This window comes from Macrobrachium nipponense, chromosome 29, assembly GCF_015104395.2.
Source record: "Macrobrachium nipponense isolate FS-2020 chromosome 29, ASM1510439v2, whole genome shotgun sequence".
NCBI classification, from domain to species: domain Eukaryota; kingdom Metazoa; phylum Arthropoda; class Malacostraca; order Decapoda; family Palaemonidae; genus Macrobrachium; species Macrobrachium nipponense.
In genome coordinates this window covers 26350462-26366154 of record NC_061092.1, presented here as the reverse complement: position 1 = coordinate 26366154, position 15693 = coordinate 26350462, and the positions used below count along the sequence as shown (strand labels likewise).

Sequence of the window (15693 nt, the reverse complement as noted above, 5' to 3'; positions counted from 1 at the left end):
GGGGTGGGAACAACCACGATGGGCATCGAAGCATAAAATAACCGTTTCATATCAAATTAAAATGGTATAAAAATCCTAATATTCTCTTAACATTGAAAACCGGTACCGTAATTCATGATTCATGTTTCATCTGTTGAAAGTTCTAAGTGGCATGTGTGTGTGTATGTGTGTTTGTGTTTGTGTGTGTGTAACAAGAAAAGATACTTATTATCGTGTTATACTTAACCTGTATGGATAAAATTTATATTCATGACCTATCGTTCCTATTATTCAGGAAATAGGCGTCATTTTTCCGGTTATGTATCTAGTACTATTTGGATTAATTTTATATTCGCCTAATTTTTGCCCACATTAATAATAGTTCTTTTGTCGTGGGTCATCAGTCATTATTTTTTTTCCTTCACTCTATGCGTTTGTTAGTGTATCTTTTTATAAGTCTTGTTAACCTCCTCCTCCTCCTCCTCCTCCTCCTCACTCCTCCTCCTACCTCCTCCTCCCTTCCTCCTCTCTTCCTCCTCCTCCTCCTCCTCCTCCTCCTCCTCATCATCATCATCCTCCTCTTTCTCCTCCTCTCCATCCCTTATCTTTTCATTCGATATTCACTGTCTCTACGCCCTTTTATTCTCTCTCTCTCTCTCTCTCTCTCTCTCTCTCTCTCAGGGGAATCGCCCTTGTTAAATTCATTCCTCCACCCGAGAGGATGTTTCAACCAAACAGGGTATAGGTTTTTCTGACGAGTGTTTGTTTTACGGAAAAAAAAAACATGAATAACACTTTTTATTCGTTTTTTTTATGTGCTTTCCCATACCTACATCTTGAAGAGGAGTGGGAAAATAGGTTTGGATTGAGTTTTTTTTCTTCAATTCTCCTAAAGCAAATAGACAAAGGAAGGCCTTTCAAATACGCGAGATGGATCATGCATTATTGAAAGATTTATCAATGAATTGTTCACGTGGATTAATCTTTTGTGAGCAAATAAAGAAATAAACCTTTCTAGCACATCTGAAAAAAGAAACACCTTTTTCAAATTTTTAGTCTCTGATGTCCCAGTGTGACTTAATTTTGGGAAACTTACAATCAAGTTTTTTTCATCACTATTAAAAGCAGTCAAATTCTAGTCGTATATTCAGATCACTAGGCCGAAGAAATATATCTGGAGAGAAACAAAATCATGTTTTCTGAAATATTAATTATGAAAACGAATCGCATCAGCTGGCTAGTTTTCTTCATAAGGAACCTGTTATTCATTTTTTCTATTTACTATTCTGGTTTACATTTTCTTCCATTTCATATTTTTTTCAGGTTATAAATTTAATAATGTATTAATTTAATTTCAGTTAAAAACATGTATTTTTCACACTTATTATACTGTGTTCACACTTTTTGTAGATTATGAGTTTATCTAGTAATGGATTATTTGAGCTACAGGTAAAAACAGATGTATTTGACTTCGTCCAGCGAATATTTTGAGTGCAGTAAAGCGAATATTTTGAGTGCAGTAATGATTATTTGAGGACCGATTAAAAACATGTATTTTTCTACTTAATACACTAGTTTACGTTTTCTTCCATTTCATATTATTTCAGTTTATGAGCGTAGTATTGTATCATTAGAACTTCAATCCAAAAGAAATGTATGACTTTGTTCAGCGAATTACAAAAAGTGTCCCCAGTCCCATCTGCTCCTTCCGGAAAGGAAATCCAGTTGGTGTCCTCTGGAACCCTCTGGTGTCCTTCGAGCTTTGCGCCGCGCACCCAGAAAGTACCGAATGTCCTTTTTAGAAAGCTCCAAGGTCTATTTAGGGTTATGTGGGCGTTGTGAGACCCCGGGGGCTGGAAGGGAAGAAGGGAGGTGGGTGTGTGCCCCGTTGGCTTCCAGCCCTCCTCGATTTTATAGCATTCTGCAATACCCCCCAAAACCTGGTGCCTAATTATGCGTCCTGGAGAAACGTCTCCGAAGTCAGAAGCAGAGGGGGGTGGGGTGTTGGGGGGGAGCCTTACAGAGGCCTAAGAGGGTCCTAGGATGGGCATATACCCGTTTTATGTCTTTTGAGTTCTTGTAAGATTAGGTATATCGGGGAAAAGGGAAAAAAAATAGGGGGTTGCAAATTCCCTCCCTCCCTCCCTCTCTCCAGCAGTAAAAGTCCTTCCAGAAAGGAAAGTCGTCCTGTAATAGGATTCTCTGCCATTGAAAATTCTTGGGTTTTATGACGTGGGAGTACCAGTTAAAGGATCCCCACTCCCCCACCCCCCCTATTCCTTCCTTTTATTTTTTTAATGGCCGCCGACTTGATTGACAGTTTTGACCTAGTCCATCTCTCGGGGCCCGCGAAGCGTATGGGCGAGTCTGTCAAGGTGCCTTAACGAACAGCCGGTGGTTTTGAGAGAGAGAGAGAGAGAGAGAGAGAGAGTAAGAACCCTAGAAAACCCGATGGCGAACGTGTAGCGCCCCTAACCACAAAATGGCTCCATAAAGGTGGACCCAAACGCTCTCTCTCTCTCTCTCTCTCTCTTTTTATTGCCCTTTGCAACTTGCAACGATGAATGGGGCATTGAGGAAGGAGAGGGAAAGGGGATTGGTGGGTAGGCGCGTTGTGTGTTTGTGCGAGAGAGAGAGAGGGAGAGAGAGAAGCTGGTTGGCTGATTTCCAGAACTCCATTTTCTTGTTCCAGTTTCGATTCTCATTTGCAGAACGGGTCGGGAGCATCCAGCTTTCTTCGGAAGGTAAATCACGCCATGTTTTAATCGAGTCGGTATGTGTTCGTGATCACAATTTTCAAATTGGCATCTAAAAGTAATTCTAATGATTTCAAGGTTGTATTTTCATTCGTTAGCAATGGTCCCCTTTATGGAAATGTTTATTATTCACGTGAGACACAGTCTCAGAAAATGATATTAATAATCTTTTGTGGTTTTTCGTTTGTCGCGACACGTCACGATTTCAGTAATCGCATCCAAAAGTAATTTTTAATCATACTTCAGGATTAAATTTCGGGAAAATGGTCCCGCGTTTGGAACTTATGAAGATCCATGTGCGACACATTTTTAGAAAATCATATTAATATTCTTTGATTATTCTTCGTCTGTCGTGTAGGAAGGTATGTGTTGGTATTCACAGTGTTGATAATAGCATTTAAAAATAAATTTTGATTATACTTCAAGATTATATTATTATTATTATTCAGTAGAAATTATCTCACGGTTGGAAACGATAATTATTTATGTGAGACATTCACAGAAAATTATATTAAAATTCTATTATTCTTCGTTTGTCGCGACCGATCACAATTTTATTGATAGCACCTAAAAGTCATTTTTAATTAAAATTCCAGATTACATTTTATGCCGGAGAAATGTTTTCACGCTTGGAATTTACTATAATTCATGCGAGATATTTACTTAGAAAATTATATTAATATTCTTTGATTTTCCTTCATTTGTCGTGACCGATCACGGTTTTAATAATGGTTTCTAAACTTAATTGATTATATTTAACGATTGTATTATTTTATTTTTCAGTAGGAATGGTCTCACGCTTGAAAACGATTGTCTATTCACGTGACAAATATATTTTTTTTAATTACATCAATATTCTATTTTTATTCTTCGTTTGTGGCGACCGAAACTAAAAGACTCGAGATCAAATCGGGTCTCAATTACGAACGACATTATCATTATATGTCAGGTTCTATTTTTCATCCCGGAGAAAAGGACGCACTTTTGAGATCTTATGATTCAAGTGAGATACATTTTCAGAAAATTATATTAATCATAATAATGTTTTTTCCGTCCCTTCTTCGTTTGTCGCCACCGATACTGATATCAGTAACGAAAGTCGGGTTTTAAATACCAGCAATATTTGCTTTGTAGTTTGTTGTTATTGTTAGAATAAGCAAGACAAACAGTTCTGGCGTATCTGGGCGCCATTTTGTTTTTTGATAGATCGCTTAGTACTTTGTAACCAAAGGTCAGACTTTTTGCGAATCGCTTCAGCTCTCTCTCTCTCTCTCTCTCTCTCTCTCTCTCTCTCTCTCTCTCTCTCTCTCTCTCTCTCTCTCTCTCAGATTTATCCTTTAGTGAAATGTGATTTTGTTAGCGCAGGCACTTACAAACAAAATACATTATTTCTATATATATCTACTTCAGTATTCTTAAGAATATCATCACTTCTCTCTCTCTCTCTCTCTCTCTCTCTCTCTCTCTCTCTCTCTCAGATTAAACCTTTAGTGAAATGGTATCGCTGTTAGCTTATATATATTCCCCCGCACGAACAAAAATGCCCAATTTATATATGTATATAGTATTTACGTATGTATTCTTAAGAATAAAACGAACTTGCTTTTAGGTGTTTATAAATAACTGTAACTATGTAAGTACTTATTCTTTGAAGATAAATCCCGATTATCAGATCTATAGTGCTAGTGAAAAACAAGTTTTATCAAAGATTCATCTTACGAAATTCGTCTTACGAAAATAAAACGGTGTGTGTGTGTGTGTGTGTGTGTGTGTGTGTGTGTGTGTGTGTGTGTGTGTGTGTGTGTGTGTGTGTGTGTAGGCAGATCATTAGTGCTCGTATCTCTGAAATCCATCATAGACACGATAAGGAAATTAGCGATTTCAGCTGTCTTGCTGGTTCTGTGACGCCAGTTAACAATGCAAGTAGGCCAATCAATTGTTTTCTGGTGTATCCGGTTGTTAAATGTATATTTTTGCTTTGACTGTCGACGAAAAGAAAGAAATAATTGAAAGAGTTTGGACAATGTATTCATAGTTATGCTGTTGACATGAATAGTATGTGTATTTTTTATTTCAGTTTTCTGTGCTTATCTTTAATTTGTTAAATTACTCATTGTTGTTGTTGTTGTTGTTGTTGTCGTTGTCGTTGTTGTTCTTGTTTGTTTTTGTTTTTTTAAGTAAAATTCGAATGATGATCTAATTACTCGCTGATCCGCAAATTGTATTCTGGCAAATTCTGAATGACAACTTTTGCAGTATATACATATTCGATTATCCGGTAATATGTACACATTTAAGTAACTATAAAAAATCAGACTATAGTTACATCGTACGAAAGTTACAACACCACATTGATTTGTTCAGTATTCTAGTAGGTCGAGAACGTGTTGTGTATTATTTCTCAAGTTTAAACGTTTATTTCAAACGTTTAGCTCAAACGTTTGGTGAAGATATTAAGAAGTTTCGTACTCAGCTCCTAATGACCCTCTTGGCAGAGTTACATGACAAAGCATTTTGTGGCGAGTTGGTTCATTTGTTTCACGTTGGTTAATTCGTTACGAATTGTTTCATTACTTTGGTGTTGGTTGATTTTTTTTTTTTGAGGTGGATCATTCTTTCATGTTCGTTAATTTCTTTCGTGTCGGTTAATTCGTCACGAATTGATTCATTTGTTTCGTGCTGTTTAATTTGTTACGAATTGGTTAATTTCTCGTGTTGGTTGATTCGTTTGATGCTTTTTAACTCGTTTTGTTCTGGTTACCTAATACGTTACGAATTGATTAATTCGTTTCGTGCTGGGTAATTCGTGACGAATTGGTTAATTTATTTCGAACTGGATAATTTTTTCTGAAGTAATGATCAATGTATTTCATGTTGGTTAATTAGTTACGAATTTGTTAATTTTTATCACACTGGTTAATTCGTTACGAGGTTAAACATCTTTCGTGCTGGATAATTCGTTACAAATTGGTTAATTTGCTTCGTTTGGGTTAATTCGTTTTGAGTTGGTTGATCTGTTACGGTTGGTTGATTTGTTTCGTGTTGGTAAATTCGTTGCGAATAAGTTCATGTGTTCGTAGTTAGTTACGAATTTGTCAGTTTGTTTGGTGTTGATAGATTCATTACGAATTAGTTAATTTATTTCGTGTTCGTTAATTCGTTACGAATATGTTAATTTGTTTCGCGCTGGTTAATTCGTTAAAGTTGTTTTGCGTTGGTTAATTCGTTACGAATTAATTAACTTGTTCCACCCTTGTTAAATCGTTAATATGTTTGGTGTTAGTTAATTCTTTTCGAGTTGGTTATTTTGTTTCGGGTTGGTTAATTCGTTTGCGAGGTGGCTCATTTCTTTTGTGTTGGTTAATTCGTTACGAATTGATTCATTTGTTTCGCGCTGGTTAATTCGTTAGATCTGTTTCGCGTGTAACGGATTGGTTAACTTGTTTCGTTCTTGGTAAGTCGTTAGGAATTTTTAACTTGTTGGTTGTTGGTTAATTTGTTTCGAGTTGGTTAATTCGTTTACGAGTTAGTTAATTCATTTCGTCCTGGTTAATGCCTTACGAAATTATTAATTCGTTTCGTGCGGGTAATTCGTTGCGATTTAGTTTAATTATATCCTGTTAATTGGTTAATTCATTACGAATTGGTTAATTTATTTCGAACTGGATCATTTATTTCGCACCGATTAATTGGTTTCATGTTGGTTAAATCGTTACAAATTTGTCAATTTGTTTCGTGCTGGTTAAATCGTCACGAATCGGTAATTCATTTCGTGTTGGTTAATTCTTTATGAATTGGTTAATTTGTTCGTAATTAGTTTTATACCTTTGATGTTGATTAGTTTCCCTTTGCACAGTTCGTTGGATACTGACTTATTTATTTGTGCTCGGTTATAAAAGCTGCTGAAATCGAAAACATCTTTTTCTAGTATTTACATTTTACATTTTTCTCTATAGTATGTTAAAATTTTACCGGGCGTCACAACTCCTAGGGTCATACACGGCAAAATTGTCGCTTATCCCCGATTCCTGACGCTGAAAGGTAATCGAAATAATATATCAGAATCATTTTACTATCACATAGAGTTATAGTTATACATAACATATTTTACTTCCTTATAAGCAAGTTATAACTGAGCTGAGCGCACGAATTATTAACCTGGTAAAGTTTTTTTTTTTTTTTTTGCAAGATTAATATAAATTTACATGAGTAATATGAACAATGTTACAAAGATATTTTACGGATAATTACGATAAATGTACGGCCGGTGAGAATGGATTATAAATTATCTAGATAGATTTAAATATCCTGCAATGATTGGTAGATTTAAACATACAAATTCTAATGTGTATCTTCAACATACGGTATTCCCATGAATAAATTTTTAACATTATGTATTTAGTAATGATTATCCTTTAACATCTGATACTGATGGTGAACTAACGAATTAGTTTGCATGAACTGATATTCAGATTTCCCAACTAAGTAATCTACTATCGAATAAGTTCTTTAATTAGTAGTTTTATATATCACGCATTGAGTCATCGGCTTATATCTGTGTGTAAGTTAATTTCATTTTAAGTGTAAATTTAAGGTTTACGTTAAATATGATTTAAAGTTTTACCTTGCTGGTTGTATTTTCAATATTTATGTAATTTATTTAGTTTCGTATAAGACTTGATGTTTATCCTGTTTTCTATTCACATTAAATATGTGATGGCCTGTTTATTTTCCTTGTTACATACTTATATTTTGGTTTACTTTATATTTATATATATTATATAATGTAAACCAAAATACAAGTATGTAACAAGGAAAATTATTAGGTCATCACATATTTAATGAGTATACAAAACGGAATAAATAAAAAAGCTAACTTTATATATATTTATATATATATATATATATTCTTCTATTATATTATATATAATATATGATATGTATATATTAATATATCTATATATATAATATATATATATATATTATATATATATGTGTATGAATATACATGCACACTATTCCCATCTTTCATTGTATCTGTAACAAACGCGTATACATTATATAATCCATTTCCCTGGAAGCTCTTCTCACTCTCCCTCTCTCCCTCCCTTGCAGGTCTGGCCGGGTCCGGAATGAGCAACAGCTACGGACCTCAGCAGCATTACTGCTTACGCTGGAACAACCACCAGCACAACCTTTTGGGAGTCCTCGAGAATGTCCTCACATCCCATCAGTATGCCGACGTCTCGCTCTTCTGCGAAGGTAATGTGCCAAGGAGGGTGTTGAGTGTGTGTCTGTGTGTGTGTGTGTGTGTGTGTGTGTGTGTGTGTAAGTAAGTTTTGTGGGCGTAAGTCAGTTTTGTGTGAATGTGTAAGTGTCTGTGTGTCTAAGTTAGTTTTGCGAGTGTGTATGTTTTATGTGAGTGTGTAAATGTGTGTAAGCTTGGTGTGTGTGTGTTTGGGTGTGGTGTGTAAGTTTTGTGTGTGTAAGTTACTTTTGCGAGTATGTGTATGTTTTATGTTAGTGTGTAAATGTGTGTAAGTTTCGTGTGTGTATGTGAGTGTGTTTGGGTGTAATGGGCATTTGTTTGTGTCCGTATGTAAGCGTATGCGGGAGTGTTTGAGTGTATAAGTGTGTATGTCAGCGTGTAATCGCTGGTGTGCCAGTATGTAATTGTTTTTGTGAGTAAGTTTTTGTGTGTGTGTAAGTAAATACTTGTGTGTGTAAGGTTTTGCGTATGTAAATGTATGTGTGTGAAAATGTTTTGTGTATGTTTATAAAGGTTTCTGTGTGCACGTAGGAGAATGTGTTTGTGTGTATGCAAGTATATACGTACTATTGTATGTGTTTCTTTGTATGTGTGTTTGTTAGTGTTTGTGTGCGTGTAAATATGTATTTGTGTAAGCGTTGGTCTGTGTATAATTTGACATTTAATTTCTTTATAGGAAGTAAGTATGCTAATTGTAACTAATTTCTGTATATGTGTGTGCGTGTGTAAGTAAGTGTATGTGTCTGCTTGGTATGTGAATTTCATTTCTTCGTAAGATTTAATTTTGTGTTTGTGAGCAGTGGTCGACAGTTTATTTATGTGAGCAAAATGCGTTGAATTAAAGTACAGATCAGTCTATTATTATTATTATTATTATTATTATTATTATTATTATTATTATTATTATTATTAAAAATGGTTGCTGCTTCAGCACTATTTTTAACAAAACTTGCCTACAAGAGGGTCTCCTTCCGAAATATTATTATTATTATTATTATATACGAAGCGAAGTTATATATATATATATATATATATATATATATATATATATATATATATTATAAAGCAGAATTTAGACCTGTTACTACATCATACTGCAACGTGACAGGTTAAAGATTCCGCTATCACCGATTAGTGGACTGAAGACTGAAGATGGACCCAGGGAAGGGTTCGAAAGCTTTTATTAAGTGTTTATAAATGATGCACGAACTTTTAACATTTGTATTATTGTGGACTCCTTAGAACATTGTGTATATTTTCGTGATAAAGAGTTGCTCCCAAATGACAGTAACGTTGGCACATTCATAGTAGACTCGAGAAAGTAACTGATGATATTATTGATGCCTAATAAACAGTATAAATGAGAACGAGGCACAGGACAGAAATCGATGGAGACGAACTCATTCACAACGGCGACCTCATATAAAAATGGGTTTAAACTAGGAAAAAGAAGAAGATTGATGCCCAATATATACCGACAAACAATGAAAGAATAATTTTACCATCATCAAAATCTAAGGTGTTCGTGACAGGCTCAGTTAGATGGATACTGCCATATGTTTATGCGTTGATCACTGTGTATATGTTGTCTGGGGCTTAGGCATATAGTATGATAAGTTCAGTGGCAGCCCTCATGAACTGACTACTTTGTGGAGAAGCCTTATTCGAGTCGGAATGGCCTCAATGCCTCTGTAGTAGATTTAGCTCAAGACGTGAAAGGTTATGCTTCTTTATGTTTCGCTTACAGTGCACAATAAGAGGTAGCGTCTCTCTTTTTTTTATTTATTTATTTACTTGCTTAGGAGACGGTGTCCCTTGATTTCGTCTTTATTCACTTGCTTAGGAGATAGTGTCTTGTTTTTTCTTTATATACTTGCTTAGTAGACAGTGTCCCTTGCTTTTCTTTATTTACTTGCTTAGGAGATATATTTTCCCCTTAATATCTGCGCAATGCTTGCTTGGCGTGGCTAAAACACGAAGTGAATGTAAAGAAATATAAGATTTTCTCACAACATTCATTTCTTTCCATCTGCGTCATAAATCGTTTTTCTTCCCTGGGTAATATATGCCTCTAATGATTCACTGAGTTTCTGGTAATTTTTTCACATATTTCCATCGTTTATCAGTTTTCATAATCTTCTCGGATCTATTCAGGACATATGGGCGATTTATTGATCTCTTTGTTTCTCTGCCTACTCATTGATTTCTACCGTTGGAAGGCGTTTCATAAGTCAGTTACTCACATACCCTAAGCTTACCCGGGCTGTTTACAAAGCCAAAATATTAAAGGACTTCATATACAAGATTGCTGCACACAGATATATATATTAGGGCTTGTGCCTTGTATGATAAGGCGCCCTATGAGGTAATGTTAGACTTGCGATAATCTATACGCTAAGTCGGTTGGTATTGCACTTCCATCTTCAATGGAGTGTCTGGGGTTTTGTAGATCACTTACGAAGTCGGTATTATCTTTACGACGATGTGTTAAACTCATGGTTCGGTGAGGTTCTTGTAGAAAACACTAAGTATAAAAAATTATATATTCTTCTGAAGTTTTACATGGTGAAGATCAGATATGATTGTACAAGTCTTCTAATAACGATAGCTTGATCGCTTCTGCCAATGATGATGGCTAATCCTATTCCTCTACATGATAAAGCTTAGGTAAAGAGGTACAGGTCTTCTAATGACGATAGCTAACTCTGTTCTCCTCGTCTACCATCTCTGTTACAAGTTATGAAGGAATAGACAGTAGTTCGAACATATGAACATACATACCAATGACATAGTTTCATACGAACACACAATCAAATGAGACACGCTACAGATCACGTAGGCCGTAGTTGTCTCAAGCAGGGAGCTTGGACTAATGTTTATAAACAATTGAATGACTACAGGTGACGGCATGTTATCTTAGCCTACATACTTATTGTATACGTCATCTTTAGCGTCTCTAGTCTGATCACATTCCTGCAAGCAATCTGGTTGACCTCTTTAGTTTTAGACTTTTATATATATGGACTAACATTCCATATTTTTATTATGTAAACACTTACATCAGCTCGGTCAGCTACCAAAACCAACCACTGAATATTACTCAAACTTGACTTGCATTTGACTTATAGGAGTGTGATACAGACACTACGTGAATATATATAGATATAAGTAAATAAAAATTCATGGTGTACATGAATTGATTCAAGTAATAAAATATAAAACAATGATATTGGTAAATAATAGTGATCACGTGATATATAATGATACAGCTTTTCACTTCATCTCTTTAAGATACTTATGCTACAGAAAATACTAATGTACTCTGATAATTGCATAGAATGAAGATTAACATGATAAAAATCATATTTTAACTGATAAAAAAGTTCATATATGAATTGATAAAATTATTAATGTTTATGCTGATTGATTCGTTGATTTTTATGCTAAATGTTATATATCTGATTCATTAATTCATATACTAACTCATAAATAACTCCAGATATTGGTAAGATGAAAGGTAACAGATTGATTATAGGCTACTTGAATGTTTTATACATATGTATATGGATTCATATAATTATGATTAATATATGTGCACTTTAAATAGATTCCTATTGCGTACACGCAAAGATATATTTCGACTCTGTTATTTATGAATTAATATATAGGACATGATACATATATATAGGATACATGACCGAGGTTATACTACTTCACTTTTAACTAGCGTTCGAACAACTTTTCGTCCATTACACATTTCCAGACAACCACCTATAGCCAATTGAAACGGCCTTTTTCAATGGTTAAAACAAGGGGAAAATTTGCCTGGGCGGGTCCAACGTTCTATTTTTGCGCTCATACTTATTCTCTGCATCCTAAGCTACACGATTACGTTCGCGATGAATAAAAAAAACATCCCCAGCACGAGTCCTTCGCCAGCAAAGTAGAGTTGAATATCCTTCGGGTCGTAATTGTCGGAAGTATGTCCCTTTTGTAGTCGATTCCGACAGTCGCTGGAGCGTTCCGCATTAAAACGAGATTAACGACGAGATACGGTGTCGGTCGAAGAAGTCCATGAAATTCCATTCACATTGTAGGCGGTTGTTACTTGACTGTAGTCGTCCGCTGCGACGAACGATTTTTTGAAGTTGCGACGTGAAACTCTCGTACTGCAGGATACTGTAACCAGGTTCCATTAATCAGCCTGCAAGTGAAATTATACTTGTCACAAGGGCAAAGTAAATTCAGACGACATCCAAATACAGGGGAGGGAAGAGAGCCATTTAGACCAGACTTAACCCACATGAATTCGCTGATATTTTGGAATTCAGAAGAGTCCGCTGTACAAACTTTTTATCCATGGCATTAACAATGAGTGAACCTATCCAGGTCTATGATGACTCGTAAAAATATCCATAATTATAAAAAATAAATAGATATCAATACGAATCTCAAAGAAAATTCGATATTACTGGTAGTAAGTTACTAGACAAGAAGTGGAAAATGGAGCTATTTGTAAGATTGCCAGGCAGCATAAGAGTCAAAGAGAATATTAATCATGATTCTATGTGCCCTAACAAAAGTTTCATATTCAATTTTCTCGTGCGCATCCTCTGAGGTTAATTTTTTTAAAAACTTTATTAATAGGTAGGAGATGCAACGAAAAAAACCCACTATGTAACTAATTTCTAAATAAACTTTGGGTTTTCCAAGAAAATGTGACATTTTCCCATGAATGTTTTACTTGAATTGTAATAGGCTAATGTTGCAAGTAAATATTTCATATATACATATCTTGATACTTCTAAATGTCTATGAGGTTCAGAAAAAAAAAATTAATTCATTTTGTTGTTATAGAAATTCTATTTGCTTATTTTGTTCATTAATTTTAAAATGATTGCAAGGCCTTAACTAATTGCATTACACACACGGATAAGAATATGTTATGTGGCCTGTCATGTGACCTATGAACCACATGTGAAGTTCATGAACTAAGCATTCCTTTCTCCAGTCAATCTGCTTTGCAAGCGCAAGATGAAGCCTGTGCAAGCAGATATTTGAGGTTAAAGGAATCAATGCTGATACGGCAGACGCGACAGACCTTCCAGAACTGATGACGTCGTCACCAGCTTAAGAGTTACGTTACTTGCTGTAAGAGATACGACTTTAGGATAAATTTTTTGTTTTTTAATACTCGACCCACATGAGAAGAATGTCTGAAAAAAACAGTACCAAAATTGAACAATATATTAGTTTCATGTTGGAAAACTGCATGATTATGTTAAATTAAATATTCCTTATTGAAACTAATGAAAAAGGTTTCCATACAAATTCTATATATATTATTAGCCCTGTATAAGATTCATATAGGATTATTTCATAGATAACATTTTCACTTCTAGACTTCCTGACTTTAAAATCTCTTTTATTTTATTTTATTTATTTATTTATTTATTATTATTATTATTATTTATTTAAATTTTTTTTTTTCATTGACTACGAATATACATCACCGGACAGACAATATGTCAGTAGGTTTTGATATGTGTTTGAACTTTTAGCTTATTTGTCATTACTAAAGCGTTAAGTTAGAGTTCAAATCTTTACGCATATATATTTGGATATTTAATGGTTACGTTTTGCTTATTGATATTATCGTGATTCCTTTTTATTATAATTTGTAACCCTTCCGACTTCTTACGGAGTGTATTATATTGACTCCACTTGTATCCATATTTATTTTATTTTTTATATTTATTTATTTATATATTTTTTTATATATATTTGATAAATTAATGGTTGGCTTGAATATGTGGAAAAGTGTTCTAGCGGCGTACCGTATAAGGCTACTTGCGGCATCAATTCTATAGATACAAGATATAAATGATAAAGGTATTTAAAACCGCGAGAACCGCTATAATCCAGTTCGGATCCAATATCACGAGTTGTAACTCGTAAGACATTGACACTTCCTATTTAATTATCAGTTATTCTACCAAACCGATTGACTCTGGGTGATAAAATATATTATTGGTTTTCTTAATGGAAAGGAATTCACACAACGTGTTAAGGAGATTATTATTGATTTACACCACCCGAGTCACAGATTATTATGTGTTGAATTCCATATTTACTGATTTAGCACTCATAAATATTCGTAACGCACTCAATTGCGGTGTTTGTTTTTAGTGCTATTAATTCTATATAACGTGTCAAGGAACTATTAACACTAAGAAGTGTTTATTCCCTCTGTCAGACTCGTAATTCTGTTAATAATTCTACGTATATTCTTTCAAGGATTGATTTGGCACAGGATAGGCTCCTAAACTGACAGGTGTCTTAGTGTATCCCTTGTTTTCATGACACGTGTTACAATTAGTTATGTGCTTTTTATATCTGTAAGCATTGTAGGCCAGTAAAATAGTGATTTGGCTTTCTGTGACATAGGAGGGAACCCTGGATGACGGAATGCAACCAGTTTATGACGATTGGTATGAAAGAGATTATTATTACTACCTGGTCGTTAGTCATCTGCTGTGTTCTTCGGGTTTTCCTCGTCACAGACCTACATATAATATTACATTTGATTACATTATTCTGATACACATACTTTAAATGTACTTTTGCTTTAGGGTTTCTGCTCAAAAGTGTTTATTGGTTTGCTTAGCCGCTGACCCTGTTTCCGTTTCGAAGTGTTTATTGTTTGGGTTATGTCTGTTGACTCTTGCTTTGTTCAGTTTGTAACAGTTCTGCGCTCCAACCCAGATATTCAATGCTCGCGATCTCTTGGGTTAAGGAATTTTCTTGTTTAGATACGGTTTTAACAATAGGTACGGATGTTTCTATATTTTTTAGTCTAATTAATGGTTCTTTGCGGTATGGTGCGGGATTGCGGGATATGCGTCAGCTATGATATTTGCTTTCCCAGGTAGATATCTTATCTTGGCTCCAAAGACCTGAATGATCATTTGTCACCGAGTTCCTTTTGGACTGTGATTAAAGCCTTTGAAAAAACTCGGTAAAGGACTCATGTTCAGTAAGGACTTTATCAGGATAGCCATAGATTATGAACTTAAAATGTACTAGTGTTAAAGATACCTAGCCCTTCCTTGCCTATTACTGCATATTTACTTTCAAAGGGCTTTAGTTTACGTGAATAAAAAGCTATAGGGAAGAACTGTTTATCATATTACTGAAGTAGTATCCCTCTTACCCCTTGGTCTGAGGCGTCTGTTGCAATAAAAAAAAAATTCCTTATTTAAATCAGGGATTTTTAAGTTAGGTAAGCTGCATTTTCCGCTTTTAAGATATCGAACGCCTGTTGATGCTTTTCAGACCATAATAAATCTACGCTCTTCTTCGTAAGATCTGTTAAAGGAGCTGTCATGATTGAAGAGTTACATATTTACATACGATTGTAATACCCACTACAGCGCAAAAGTGCTGTATCCCCCTTTTACGTTAATAAGTACCGGAAAGTTATGAATAGCCGACACCTTACCATGGACTACTTTTAAGACCTTGACCAGACACATAAAACCTAGATAAACATGTTCGGTTTTAAAAAACTCACATTTAGATATTTTACTCTGAGATTATTTGTCTTTGTCTCTGTAGCACTAGCTCTACTTTATGTGAATGTACTTCTAAGGTATTAGAAAAGATTACAAGATCATCCATATAGGCATG

At 34.7% G+C, this 15693-nt stretch overlaps 1 protein-coding gene across 8 annotated transcripts in view; it reads left to right on the top strand.

Annotated features, from left to right (window-relative positions):
- LOC135206203 (serine/threonine-protein kinase fray2-like) overlaps window positions 1-15693 on the top strand; it is a 568179-nt gene that overhangs the window by 535384 nt on the left and 17102 nt on the right. For all 8 annotated transcript variants that reach the window (XM_064237543.1, XM_064237542.1, XM_064237536.1 and 5 more), the window contains one exon: window positions 7851-7997. In XM_064237543.1, coding sequence (XP_064093613.1) covers window positions 7851-7997 — 147 coding nt within the window. The remainder of the gene's footprint in view (window positions 1-7850; window positions 7998-15693) is intronic.